The sequence below is a fragment of the Patella vulgata genome, chromosome 5 (assembly GCF_932274485.2).
Source record: "Patella vulgata chromosome 5, xgPatVulg1.2, whole genome shotgun sequence".
NCBI lineage: Eukaryota > Metazoa > Mollusca > Gastropoda > Patellidae > Patella > Patella vulgata.
The window spans coordinates 31,370,467-31,385,562 of NC_065883.2; the positions used below are offsets into that span (position 1 = coordinate 31,370,467).

General features: G+C 34.1%; 1 protein-coding gene across 2 annotated transcripts; it reads right to left on the reverse strand.

Annotated features, from left to right (window-relative positions):
* Positions 1 to 544: 544 nt before the first annotated feature.
* On the reverse strand, positions 545 to 14,471 carry LOC126822300 (all trans-polyprenyl-diphosphate synthase PDSS1). 2 transcript variants are annotated; one of them, XM_050551099.2, is made up of 10 exons: positions 14,276 to 14,471; positions 11,371 to 11,523; positions 10,713 to 10,849; positions 8,352 to 8,490; positions 7,651 to 7,762; positions 7,220 to 7,329; positions 6,316 to 6,396; positions 3,477 to 3,590; positions 2,625 to 2,705; positions 545 to 2,175 (listed from the first exon to the last, which is right to left on the reverse strand). In XM_050551099.2, the coding sequence occupies exons 1-10, from the start codon at positions 14,429 to 14,431 to the stop codon at positions 2,035 to 2,037; spliced, it is 1,224 nt and encodes a 407-aa protein (XP_050407056.1). In that variant the 5' UTR covers positions 14,432 to 14,471; the 3' UTR covers positions 545 to 2,034. The 2 variants fall into 2 exon arrangements, with proteins under 2 accessions (XP_050407056.1, XP_055957440.1); XM_056101465.1 differs by lacking the exons at positions 10,713 to 10,849; positions 11,371 to 11,523; positions 14,276 to 14,471 and having other exon boundaries at positions 8,333 to 8,472.
* Positions 14,472 to 15,096: the final 625 nt, after the last annotated feature.

The window sequence follows — 15,096 nt, forward strand, 5'->3', positions numbered from 1 at the left end:
TACTCTTCACCGAATTACAATAAATGGATTCTTTTATGGCACTCCAACATGTATGCATGTGTAAAACATGACTACATACAGTTTCATTTTCAACTTCTCTTCAAATCCATAAAGATAGGTTGCCAGGAACGAAACATAAGCCAACATGTATGCATGTGTAAAACATGACTACATACAGTTTCATTTTCAACTTCTCTTCAAATCCATAAAGATAGGTTGCCAGGAACGAAACATAAGCCAACAGCAGCTAAATTATCCGAGCAGTCAGCAAAGGTTGTCACATATTAAAATTTATGCTTTTGTAGGTAATAGGAGTATTTACAAGACAGATCAATTTCATACAGATCGAATGTTCACAACGATCAAAAAAGTGGAACAAGGGTCATAACTGTGGAAGTGCTTAATTCAATAATGAAATAATCTCAAGCAAGCAAGAGCGTTCACACGGGGTTCAACAAAGTGAAACAAGGGCCATAACTCTAGAAGTAATTAACAGAAATTACTGAAATTCAATAGACTTTACTATCTAAATAATGCATACAGATCAGATAATAACTTTAGTTGTTGGAGCATTCACATGGTTCAACAAAGGTGAAAACTCTAGAAGTAATTAACGTAACACATGGGCCATAACTCCAGAAGTTATAAATGGAAATTGATGAAATTTGAAAGTCTTCTCCATTTTACTAATTGAAATAATGCATGTAACGGAAATTGTTGAAATTAAATAGGCTTCTTCGTCTCACTAATGTATAAGAATATGTATTAATTTCAAACTGATCAGATAATAAATGTAGTCTGTAGAGTGTTCAGAGGAAATTGTGGACCACGAACCAACGGCAATATACGACCACATTTCCACATAAGTGTGTAATAATAGGGAAAAGTCCAATTATTAGCATATCAAATTTTGTATCAACAATTTATTTACAAAATATAAATGTAATAATAATATTGTATATAATAAATATTTCAAACAATTGACAACAATCTTGTCTGATAATTTGCCTTTTTATGGATATGCACAGCAAATGAAATAATCTTTGTGTAGTGAAACAGTATCACATTTTTGGGCTTATTTTCAAATGAGAATTCATTTGATTATGCTATTTTGATGTAAATTTGAAACACATTCCAAACATACTTACAAAATTATACATTTAAGGCCAATTACAATACATAACAGTACTTCTGTTAATATAACAAAGAGTAAAGTATTTTACAAAAATATTTGAAAAGAAATATTAATATTGGGTTTACTATAGAATATTGTTATCAAGAAATTCTCTCATAAAGATATACAAAAAACGTAAATGATTGTCAACATTTGAAGCCATAAAGAGTAAATTTGTTTGATTGAACCATAGTTTAGTTTAATTAAATTATCTTTCGATCAAATGAAATCTAATTCACTTGTTCAGGTAATTCCACACATTATAACATTTTTGTTGGTCAATCCAACTTATAATTTATACGGGAATACAAGGCGCACTGAGAGGTAAAATATGCACCCTTCATCGAATGCAATGTGTGAGATACTGTCTGTTGTAGTAGTATTGTATAACCATGAATGTTTATAATGTTCAGAATGTACTCACTAACTGAACATGTGTAGATTCCTTTGTGGTCCGTTTAATTCGTTTGCTTAAGACAGAAAAGTTGTAATTTCATATTGCTTTGTACCCTTGTACCAGGAGATCTAAAGATTTCATTGATCTGAGGATATATCCAAATAACATGGGAATTTGTTGCATGAAACAAGAAACATTAAGTATTCAGTGGGTATTTTATGTGCTGATTACAAGCTGTAGATAAGGATGTCTTTCTGTCTATTTATATTTTATTTATTGTGAACATATGTATCTCTTTCAGTCAATAACTTTATTTTTCCCTGTCATTTTAAGAATATATTTTCAGTTTAAAGTTTGGAATATATGGCCTAATTAACCTTGAGGGAACATTTTATATTGGAAGTGTTTTTACAAGTATTAATTATCAGACAAGATACAATTAATTATTCTAGGCTAACTAGGGTTATTTAGATCTATTTAACACCATATTAACTATATTTATTAAGGCTCGTTGTTCATCTGATTGATCAAGTTGATTTATTTGTCGTATAGCCTCTCTTCCATGTTGAATTGCTAACAATTTTGTCTGTTCTACTCCTTCACTCTGAAAAATATACAATAACAAAATAAATTGAACTTATTTTATTCTACAACATTTGGCTTCAAATATGTAATCTATGACCCAAACAAAATTTGCTCCATGGAAAGTTCACCATCCACAGGTTTTACCTATATATAGGGTTAACAGATTTAAAATATAATTTTAGAATAAAGATCTTGGCCCAGGGAGTGTCATGTTGATAGAAATCAGTTGTTGTTACTGACTGAAGTAGAGAACTACACAGACAATTTTCAGCTCTTGACAATTCCTCTGAAGATCAACTGTGCATAACAGATTTGTTATGAAAAAATTGGACCTGATTTTCTGTCAACTAATAGTAATACTCAGATCATCAACACAAAACCGCCTCTTGAAAAGCATTACTGAATATTCCATAATCTGTAAAAGGTCAGATTGGGAAGCATTTTGTGATCCTATGATATAATAGTTACCTTGGCAACCAAATGTCTAGCAGTTTCAACATCTCCACTTTTAGAAAATCTCCTCATGATAAGAGAATTTAACTGGGGATACTGAAATAAAAACCAAATAAATGGAACGTTTCAGAAGTTTAACTGTCATAAGATTTTTTGACAGAAATATGAAGTGTTGCCATCCCGTGGACTATTGTTTTCAAAAATAATGTGGAACAATAGTTCAACATAGTGCATTATTATTATTGTCTTTGTCTCTGTTAGTGCTGGAGAAATTTTCTTGTCCAAACAACTATGTAATTTGAGTCCAATCCTAACACACATTACCACTTGTCAAAGGATCTGGTTTAGCAGAGGTTGTAAACCACTTAATTGGACCCTACCCTACCCCCTATGCAGCCGAACAACTATATTTAAACAAATCTGAAAAAGCACTACCCAACCAAAATACTTTCTTGTAAGTGGTACAGATGAATTAGTCTATGAAAATGTTTAAAATTGTCCCTGAATGAATGACCACTACCAAAGAACTATTATCTATTGAATTTGATTGGAATCAATTGAATGATTTTGGACAAATTTATCCCTAAAATGTACACCACCCAACCCAACATACCAACCAAAATTTGGATGCAATCCATGAAGTAGTTATGGAGAAGTAGTCGAAAATGTCTGAATTTGGCTGCCTTAACATATCACTGCCCAATCCCTGTTGGGCAGAATTTAACAAATTATCTAACAAACAAATTTGGTTGGAATCTATTTAACAGTTCAGAAGAAGAAGTTGAAAATGTTAAAGATTACATGGACAACTAAAATGGGTATGACAGATGTCCTTTGACCTAATAAAGAAAAATAACTCCATCTCACCTGTTGTGCAGCAAATAAAACAGGTGCTGTAGCTAAACCAAGTTTTAAATCGGCTGCTGTTGGTTTACCTAATGTTTTATCACAGGACGTAAAATCTAATAAATCATCTATTAACTGTCAATACAAACAAATATAATACTACAATAAATACACTAAAAATAACAAGGACAAGATTATTATATGGACACAGAATCTTGCATGGCATTATCTCAGCCAACTTGGAATTGTAACATATCATAAATCTAGGCGCATCAATAGATGGACAATTGTCCAAGGAACAAACACGGCAAGTTTCATACGGCTACTATTGGTTTTACAAATACAAAATATTGACAGGAAAATATATCTGCTGATACAGATAACGATAGTGGTGGATATAAAACTATTAAACATTAAAATACGCCCAATGTCATGATGATCGATGTAGATACATGTTAGTTGGGAAATGCCTGGTTCTATTTTACCTTGGGAATCAAACATAATGTTTTTTGAAGGAATAATTAGGTCAGGCTTCCTACATCTTCGTAAATACAAACCATCTATTGTGAACTTTATTATTTGCCATATGATTAACGAAGTCGAGATTATCAGTTATTGAATGTTGAATACAATATAATTCCCTAAATTAATCGGCACCTGTATGTCTATAATAGACGTCAGAATGGATCATGCGGCAATGATATGACATCAAAGTAGGATGCTCCATGCAGCGAAAATTTTCCCTACTGAAATGTGCACGCTTCAGTGGCTTGTCTAAGTGATTTCTGGCTAGTCACGCGGTGCGATAACACTCAGAGCATGAGTCTATAAATAGCCATCCCACGTGAAATTCTCTACACATATCAACTATTACAGCTGTAAAAAATCTATTGTTGACGATTCTGAATAGCAGTAATATTTAGCTTTAGAAATTACGTTAGTTTTATTTTTTTAAATTGCTTATCATTAATTATACCGTTAGGAGCGGCATCTTTTGGTTTAGTACAAATAATATCTCTGAAACACCGGGTTAGGCAAGAACATGATACTAGCAGTAGTTTCATTTTACTTTTACAAGGTTTTTAAAACAATTGTTAAGTTGCCTAACGTGCGTGTTTCTAAATTCAATTTCTTTTTCCAACTTTCAGTTATGTTTCGTAAAAAAGTAATTTTGATTATCCCGGCCTGTCAATCAGACGAAGAATGGTCGGTAGACTGGTTAAATGAGACTGATTTCAAAACAAGGGCACATAACCTAATTTTTACTCAAAAGTGCCTGGATGTTATGGCTGACAGTCGTAACTATTTTACAGTCTAGCTTATTAAGTACATAACCATTTATTTAGTGACTATAAATGTGCGAAACTGATTTAAGGCTTGGTATATATATAAATATATAAATATTGTGGTGTAATTGTCGAGATATTTGGAGATATTTATTTATGGTCCAATGGTGGGTTACCCTAATCAAACCATACTTTTCAGTCTATCAACAGTGGAAATCACGTGACATTCTAACACCATTTCTATAATTGAAGTTCAAAATAAAACATCTATTAGGACCTGAACTTATGTGTTTGTAATATAGTCTTTAAAAAAAAAACAACCAAAAAACGCATAGCCCATTTTTCATCATTTTTTTTATTTGAACGGGACCGATGTTTCCATACATCTAACGTTTTTTAATGTTATTATATAAGGCTAAAAGAAAATCATAGTCATACTTTTTGCCGAAATTTGTTTTCGTTGGATTGCACTAAGACACAGGTGTTTACCAACTTAGCAAGCTTTTCGCATGAAATCCAAATCTAAGGCCTTTAAAATCCTGGGGTTCTCGGTTTAAAAATCAGTTGTACATGTAAACACTCAACAAGCCAAGTGATGCCACATCTGAACAAAGACCAACTCAACTACGCTATCAGTCGGTTACAAGCAGGTGAATCCAAGACAGATGTAGCCAGACTGAACGCAGGACTCTGCTTTATGATATTCAAACCAGAACCAAAGATAGGTTGCCAGACAACGAAACATACGCCCACAGCAGCTAAATCGTCCGGGCAGTCAACAAGTATTGTCGCATATTTTTACTTTTTTTGGTAATGAAACATTTATAATACACTAAAATCTGATTAAGAGTAACAACTCATTAAAGCGGAAATTGCAAATTTTCTAAGAAAGTCAAAACGTAATTATTTCTATGTCTTTTGCTCAATAGGTTGTCAACTCACAATTATACGATCATAGGTATCATTCTCACACTTAAGATTCATTTACACAGGAAATAATAACCCAATTACCTCCCTTGTTTTCTATTCTCCACCATGGAGTAGCGATATTCAAACGTTTGTAAATGAAGAGGAAAATGATATTTTTGCCAATTTCTCAGCTGGCAATAATGAATTATAGGATTAATAGGATTCTTCTTTAACAAGGTAGGACTGTTTATGGATACCATCTATTTTCAGACTTTATTTTAATAAATTTTAAAAATATAACTTAAAAATTTGCAATTTCCGCTTTAAGTAATTATCAATATCAATCTGAAGTCAATCGGATGATAACTTTAGCCTCTAGAACGTCACAATGTGTACAGGGGACCTCGGTTTTTCGTCACATCCGAATGACTAGACAGCTGTCCTTGTCAGGCCCTCCGTCCTGCATCACTGACAAGGGGGAACCACGCCGGAAAATCTGGATGAACTTTCTCGGCCCTCTAACAAGGTAATTTTAGTGACGAAAGTTAGACTGAATAACATGGAACTTGATTAAGTGATTTGTGGGAAGACACATACCTCCAGCTATTCTACAGTTCAAACTACTTTTGATTTGACACTCAAAGGTTCAACAAGTTCAATCGTACCTGAAAAGCTATACCTATATTACGTCCATATTGATATGCTATATCTGTTACATCTTCTTCACAATTAGCTAATACGGCTACCTGAAAAAATCATAAAAATTCAGCTGATCATTAAGTTTTCTTGAAGTCAGCTGAGCCAGTCACAAACTAGAAAATATGGAATATATTATATTAAAAGTGCTATCAAAATTTGTCTTTCTAAATAATGCCCTCACTATGGTGTACGTCGTGACATGATCTTTCTTATGCTATTACTAAAATTAAAATGTGTACTGCCATATCATTTTCAAGCAGATCATTCTCATCTTTTCAGCATCGTGTTCACATTTTTGTTCCATTTCCTTTAACTGAAAATCTACTAACTGTTGTAAACTCCCTTCAACACGCACTAAAATGATCATGAAGTAAACTAATAATAGTCATCTCCTTGCCATTAGCTTGCTTGTGACACGCACTGAATTAAACATGCATTATGCAAGAGCTACATCTGGCTATTGCAGGTATTTCTTTAGGTCTTAAATGTTATATAAATTATTAATTAGACCTTAATTAACTTATCAAGACCATAATCAACTTTCGATGCCATCATTAGAATGTGATATTTACTGGATTTGTGATGGGTGATTTAAAGTAAAAATGGATAATGCAGACTTTTTTTATGATCATACCAACGGTAATAATGACGATCGAGACTAGCCTAAAACTGAATCGCTAATATCTCAGTTCAGATTGAATCAATTTGACTGAAATTTTCAGCACATTCTGTTTTCACTATCTATATTTTACCTTTTATAGTCATTTCCTTATCCTTTTCTAATGGGAAATCATGGGATTCCTTATTTTTTCGAAACTCCTCAGACAAGTCTATACATCATTGTGCTTATTTTTTTAAATATGTACTTACAGCTTTACAACTATTGGCTAATAAACTGGCAGTTTTTTTAAAGGTTTTCCTGAGATAATGTGAGAATCTTTCATTTTCATCTTCTTTAGATCCCAATTGCATAAATTCACCTAAAAAAGAAAAAAAAAATGATAATAACATAAATTGTAACATCTTATAAACTAGTGTTTTGTTTGCATTTTTATTTGTGGTTATGTCACAAGAAGTCGTTGTCAGCTGATGAAAATAACTTCTATTCCCTTTAATAGCATATATTACTCTAAATATTTATAATTACCACAAAAAAATAAAGAAAAATATGTGCACCTCAATATTTTCCATACCAACCGAAAAATCTTTCAGGCTTATAAAACATACCATGGAACATCAAAATTAATTCTATTAAATTAAAAGTACAAAATGTGATACAATAATAAAATCAAGTCATTTACCTCGGACTAAATCCTCTATAACCTGAGATAAAATGGTCACTATTTGTTCATTACGTATTCGTGCCAAGGCCATTGAGGCTACTGATAAAATAAAATCGCCAGCTAAAATGGACTGAATTAAAAAAAAAAAGTATTTATTTAAAGCAGTGCAGTATTGGTCCCTAAATTAACAGAACTATTGTTTAGAGAATATCAGCTTAGCCAAACTACATGGACAGCTATCTATTTTGGTTATTTGAATCAACAAATAACTTTTTAGTAAATTTTTTTTACTATGAATTACCTATCGGGCTAATGAAGACAGGCATATGGCATGCAATGTGTTATGAGGGAAATTCTCACTGGACAGGAACATTTCCAACCACTCTTCATCAAATTCCAATGTCAAGGTCCTTATACGTGCACATTTCTTTTTTACTGACGTGAGGAAACCAGACTGGAAGTTCTAGAGGAACTTTCTCATACAACCTAAGATATCTTGGTTAGTGAGTCAGCTCCATACTCACTGAGCCACTGTGGCTCAATCTTTCAATAGATCTTTTAATACACCTTCCTATGTGGACTCTTTCTTTGCTAGTTCTACGGACATCTATGAATTAAATGCTGTTTAAAAATCTTTTGAACAAATTTGTTGTTTATGCCCAAAATTCTCCAATACATTAAAGGCCTAAAACAATTTTACCAATCAATTAAAAGATTACTTTTCTTTGCCCCCACACCAAGTTGACACTGGTTTTGCCTCTTCGTGTATCTGCTGCATCAATGACATCATCATGAACTAAGCTAGCTGTGTGGATCATTTCAGCTATCACTGATATTCTCTTTTGAGATTTTATAATTCTACAAAAAAAACAAAATGTCATACATCATAGATAAGCTTATTGGCATTGATAAGAACAAATATGCTTTAAAATCAGATGACTTTCAAGAACATTGAAAAAAAAAACCCCAAAAAAAACCAGCGGCTGCCAGGCAGGATTACGCCCACATTTTCGAGAGATGGATAGAAAACAAGCTAAAACGAAAGTGATTTTTCCTACAATCAAGGGCCATAATTCAGGAAATTACAATTCAATATGCGCAAATATCGAAAGGAACCAAGATCTTGAGTTATAAACTTACATTTCAAGTTTCAACAAAATCGGATAAAAATTGTGACCTCTATAGGGTCCACAACCTTGATATACCATATTTTTACGCAATTTAAGAATGAGGGGCGGCCATTTTGTCTGCCAGTTTTGGTCCGATTTTCACGAAATTCGAACTCAGTCGTCCTTAGGGTGTAACGGTGATATAATAATACGTTTTTTTAAATCGGATAAAAATTATGACCTCTATAGGGTCCACAAGCTAAAAACGCGATTTTTCGTACAATCATTGGTCATAATTCAGTAACTTACGGTCCGATATGCGCGAATATCGAAAGGAACCGAGATCTTTGGGTTATAAACTTACATTTCAAGTTTCAACAAAATCGGATAAAAATTGTGACCTCTATAGGGTCCACAACCTTGATATACCATATTTTTACGCTATTTGAGAACGAACGGCGGCAATTTTGTCTGTCAATTTTGGGCCGATTTTCACGAAATTCGAACTCAACCTTCCTTAGGGTGTAACGGTGATATAATAATATGTTTTTTTAAATCGGATAAAAATTATGACCTCTATAGGGTCCACAAGCTAAAAACGTGATTTTTCATACAATCAGGGGCCATAATTCAGGAAGTTACGGTCCGATATGCGCAAATATTGAAAGTAACCAAGATTTTTGGGTTATAAACTTACATTTCAAGTTTCAAAAAAATCGGATAAAAATTGTGACATCTATAGGGTCCACAACCTTGATATACCATATTTTTACGCTATTTGAGAACGAACGGCGGCCATTTTGTCTGTCAATTTTGGGCCGATTTTCACAAAATTCGAACTCAACCCTCCTTAGGGTGTAACAGTGATATGATAATACGTTTTTTTAAATCGGATAAAAATTATGACCTCTATAGGGTCCACAAGCTAAAAACGTGATTTTTCGTACAATCAGGGGCCATAATTCAGAAAGTTACAGTCCGATATGCGTGAATATCGAAAGGAACCAAGATCTTTGGGTTATAAACTTACATTTCAATTTTCAACAAAATCGGATAAAAATTGTGACCTCTATAGGGTCCACAACCTTGATATACCATATTTTTACGCTATTTGAGAACGAACGGCGGCCATTTTGCTGTCAATTTTGGGCCGATTTCCACGAAATTCGAACTCAACCTTCCTTAGGGTGTAACGGTGATATAATAATACGTTTTTTTAAATCGGATAAAAATTATGACCTCTAAGGGTCCACAAGCTAAAAACGCGATTTTTCGTACAATCAGGGGCCATAATCTAGGAAGTTACGGTCCGATATGCGCGAATATCGAAAGGAACTGAGATCTTTGGGTTATAAACTTACATTTCAAGTTTAAAAAAAATCTGATAAAAATTGTGACCTCTATAGGGTCCACAAGCTAAAAACGTGATTTTTCGTACAATCAGGGGCCATAATCCATGAAGTTTCGATCCGATACATGCCAATATCGAAAGCAGCCGTGATCTTTTGGGGATAAACCTATATTTCAAGTTTCGTCAAAATCAGATAAGAATTGTGACCTGTAGAGAGTCCACAAACAATTGTGGACGGACGGACAGGGGCGATGGCATAATACGTCCACATGAAAATGTGGGCGTATAAAAATTGTGACCTCTACAGTGTTCACAAGCCAAAAACGTGATATTTCGTACAATCAGGGGCCATAATCCATGAAGTTACGGTCCCATAGATGCCACATGAAAATGTGGGCATATAAAAATCAGTTGAAATCAATATTTGAAAGAGGTAATCAATTTCTAAAAGTTGTATTCCTATTGAGAGTCTTTTATAATTTCCAGAAGCGTACTATCTCAAAGCTATGATAATGTTTCAATTATATTATTTATATAAATGGCTAAAAATTAGTATCTTTTCTGATTGTGAACAAACTGATGCAGACTTGGTTAGTAAATAAGACATATTATAAACTTACTGTGGATTATATAAATTGATGTGCTTATTACAAGCATGGGACATGAGTAAAACAACCATGGGACGAAATGCTTTGCCCTGTCCATCAAAATAATACTCTACAACCTCACATAATTCTTTAGATGCTGTACTAAATTCCTAAAATTTTCAAAACATAATCACAATACTTTAGAAACATTAAACATCATAAAAAAACAAAGTATCTAATTAGTTTGCACACCTCCGGGTTATTGACATGTATTGACATTTTTAGATGGCTTTTCTCGATTTGTCAAGTCATCAGGGGTTGATATTGTGCATGGATGCTATTTCGCTCATATAATATGCTGGACATGTCCAATGCGAGTTAGGAAACATCTGACAGGGAATATGCCCATCAAGATATCATATTCTAAATTCTAAGAAATATTTACTGTACTGAGGGTATAACTATTACTAATCTCAATTGTCGTTGATAATAGGTGGGATAGATTAAGTAATTAAGTGATCAACCCTTTTATAATGTCCCGACACAGTCTTCAACTAGCAAATTTTTAAACAGTATCCCTGATATTGAGGCGATACTGGATAGTCAAAATTTCAACTATCTGACCAAATTCACTATCTGCAGCTCCCCAAATGACCTGAGCCACACATGATTTGACATTCCATTTTATTACCTGTCTTATTTCGTCTGTAAGGGATGATAAATCTTTCTCTACCAGGGAATGAGGACTACGATGGGATTTATCAGTGCTTTTTTTTTCATGTTCTGGTGTTTGTGAGTAGCTGTGTGATGTAAGTGTGATATGGTTGCCACATGATTGGTTAAACTGTAATAAACAAAACATTAATTAAAATTTTACATCAAAGAAAAGACTTCTGTTTCTGATTTAAATCAGGGAGCTATTGCACTTTCGTACACCTACCTGTATTGCTTTACAGACCTTTTACTTTTCAGTGTTCCGTAATATTTCCTCCGACATAGGCTTATTTATCTTTTTGTGTTAAATACCAAGACTTTAAGATTGCTTCCTACATACTGAGCTTTCTCACCAATATTCATTGGTTGTCACTTTTCTCTGTCCAGCCATTATTCCAGTCACAGACCGATCGTCTGTTCATTCCCAGGGCTGTCAGTAATTTTTCACACTGTTAATCAAAAAGTCCAATTTTGCCAAATTTGATTAGCAAATTTAAAAATTGATTAGCAGTTTTTCAGTTTCAGCATACAATTAAATACTGTAACAAGATATTACTTTAATTTGTAACAAATGATTAGATTTCATTCTTAAATTTTTTTAGCACTGCTACAGGTAGCTGTGACAGTTTGTGAATGTGATGTAGACTTTTGGTTAGGTCTTTATCTGAAGCCAGTTCTTGGCAGTGGCTTCCAAAGCCCCACTCATTTTAATTGACATTTCTTTGTCAGAAAACAATTTCATGCATTTATTTTTTTTACATTTTATTTACAATATGTGGGGAATACACTGGATTTATTTTTTTTTCAAATTGAATAATGATATACATGTAATTACTCAAAATTGACATGTCTCGCAACATGAGTGGTACTACTTGATTAAGATTTCCTATTTCCCCGGTTTAATAGTCCCTATTCATAGAGTTATGTCCCTGTATTATATAGCATAATGAATTGTGTCTGGCTAGTTCGAGAAGAAAGTGTCAGACGAAGAATTCGGTTTTGTTTATAAAATTTTATTTGACATTTTATACACATTGAAAGTGTTGAGAAAGCCTTCTAGTCTTCAAAATGTGGATAAATCTTCGTGTCAATATCCAAAATGACAGGCATATTAATGATTCGCAGTAACTGCGAATCAAAAAGTGTTGGATTATAATTTTTGATTAGCAACCCTCAAAATATGTATCGCAAATTGCGCTGCGATACTGGTTGTTGGCAGCCCTGTTCATTCCATGGTAAAAGTGTGACCAGTTGACTAGTAAATCTGATAGTCGTTATTCCAATATTTCCTTAGTATGACCGAGACAGATAACAATGACCCTGGAATCTGTCATCCCATTATTCTCATTTTCCATTAGTAGCACGATAATCCTGTAGGCCTACTACTACTAGTCTAGTAAGGTCCAAAAGGAACACAGACAAACGGGCTGGCCAATTTACAGATCATCATAGGTCATATTAAGCTATCACTAAAAAAGAAGGTTGGATGTCATCAAATCAAATAGTCGCTTAACGACGAAAATAATGTAAGTATTGGAAACAAGTATGTATTGGGGAGTATTTATGTAAATCAAAACGTCTAGATAGATTGAAGAAAAAACATATTTCTAAGTGAATTGGCAGAGGTTAGATTGCCTGACATGACAAATTGTTGAAATAAAATGACCCGAAGTGAGAGCAAGTCTGGTAGCATTTAGGCTTCAAAAGGCATTGCATTCATGTTCTTAATTTTTCATTATTATAAAATATTGTCTAGCCTACTCCAGTAGCCTACTCAGTTGGGTATGGTGTGAGGAGTGTGGGAGCCTTACGGGCCTATGGATAGCCTATGCGTAGTCCAGCTCTGAACGTAGGTCTCATTACACTCACCTCTATGATCAGGGAAGCTAGCATTGAATCAATGTTGAACGTAAACGACCGCCCCAGTCAATTTTACTGGGCAACTTTTTACTGCGAAACGGTCGCGTGTCAGTCCCTGAGAACGCCTGAACAATATAAATGAACATCTTAGTGAGAAAATAAGACCTTGCTTACCTCACTAGAGTCAGTATGAGTGACACAATACCCTGTTAAAAAATACGTCTCCGTCTTCTAACCGACTTGGCAGACATCATTGAAAGGGTAACGCACAAATTTAAGAACTCAGCCATATAACGACCATGAAACGAAATTTAAGTAAGCCTGGTGTGAAAAAATTGGGATTTTTGAAAGAATTTGATTGTAAATTATTTTAATTTAGCTAGGCAAAGCAATGAATCACTGAAGATTCTCAACTTTTCAAAGATTTCATTTTTTTTTCTCTCAGGCTTACTTAAATTACGTTTCATCTTATATGGCCGAGTTCTTAAATTTATGCGTTACCCTTTCAATGATGTCTGCCAAGTCGGTTAGAAGACGGAGACGTATTTTTTAACAGCGTGTTGTGTCGCTCATACTGACTCTAGCGAGGTAAGCAAGGTCTTATTTTCTCACTAAAATGTTCATTTATATTGTTCAGGCGTTCACAGGGACTGACACGCGACTGTTTCGCAGTAAAAAGTTGCCCAGTAAAATTGACTGGGGCGGTCGTTTACGTTCAACATTGATTCAATGATAGCTTCCCTGGACGTAGAGGTGAGTGTAATGAGACCTACGTTCAGAGCTGGACTAGCCTATGCGTAGCCTATAGCCATTTGTTGACAGAAGTGTAATTTGAGGCCTCTTAACATCATGCTATCTAAACCCTGCTAAAGTAATCATGTTATACACAATTTGTGGTCTATTCAACAAGCTATCAAAATGTTGCTTTAGTAATCATTGTTATTACAAACAGCGTGGTTCGCTTATGAAACCCGTCGTTGTTTAAATCATGTCTCAAGGTCGACTTCCATAAACTTACTTACAATCAATGAAGATGATTGTTTAAATGAATATATCTTTTTTGAAAAGATCTCTCCATCTTTGAAAACACTGTGAACATATCTGTTTTCTATGCCAACCGCCTGGTAAATCCAAAATCGAAGCAAGCCGTTGTTCAGTCTGCTTCGGAGAGCGGCCATGACTCTGAGCCGGCCAAATGCAAAGCTAACCAAGGTCAACGCTCGGCAAATATAGTTTCGTATTTGCACTTAACACCCCCTATTTTACAAATAAAATTAACGAGATTACTAAATTATAACTGAAATAAGTACAAATATCATTTTTAGTATTTCCCCGAAAAAATTCTAGGCTTGTTATAAAAATCTAGCTGAAAAGACTATAGTCCTTTGGAGAGGACATAAAAATGCAGTGCCAAATGTGTAGGCTACTGCATTGGCATGCACGTAAAGGATTCGTTGAATTTGAAGAAGAGTTGGTGGCAACTCTGCTGTTTAGTCAAAAAAGATACGTCATAGGCGTAGCCTATAAGTTGGCCAGCAGGAGGGGGGAGGGCTGCTGTCAGGCAAAACAATTTTTTTCAGCGATCATCAAATTTTTCGAGCAGTAGACAAATGGAGACGGTTTGCATGGATATAAAAGGGAAAATATGAAAATATATGAAAATTAATCCATTCCGCAAAATGAAGTGCCCGAAATCAGGACTTTTAATGATCATTGAGTGGGGTTCGGAGTTTCAGAAAATCACACAATTCTGATTTTGATCCAGACTGTCTTATAGTTCTAATCCGCTAGGGCGCTAGGGGCCTACTTGCTGTTATTTTTTTACATTTTACTACGGTTATTT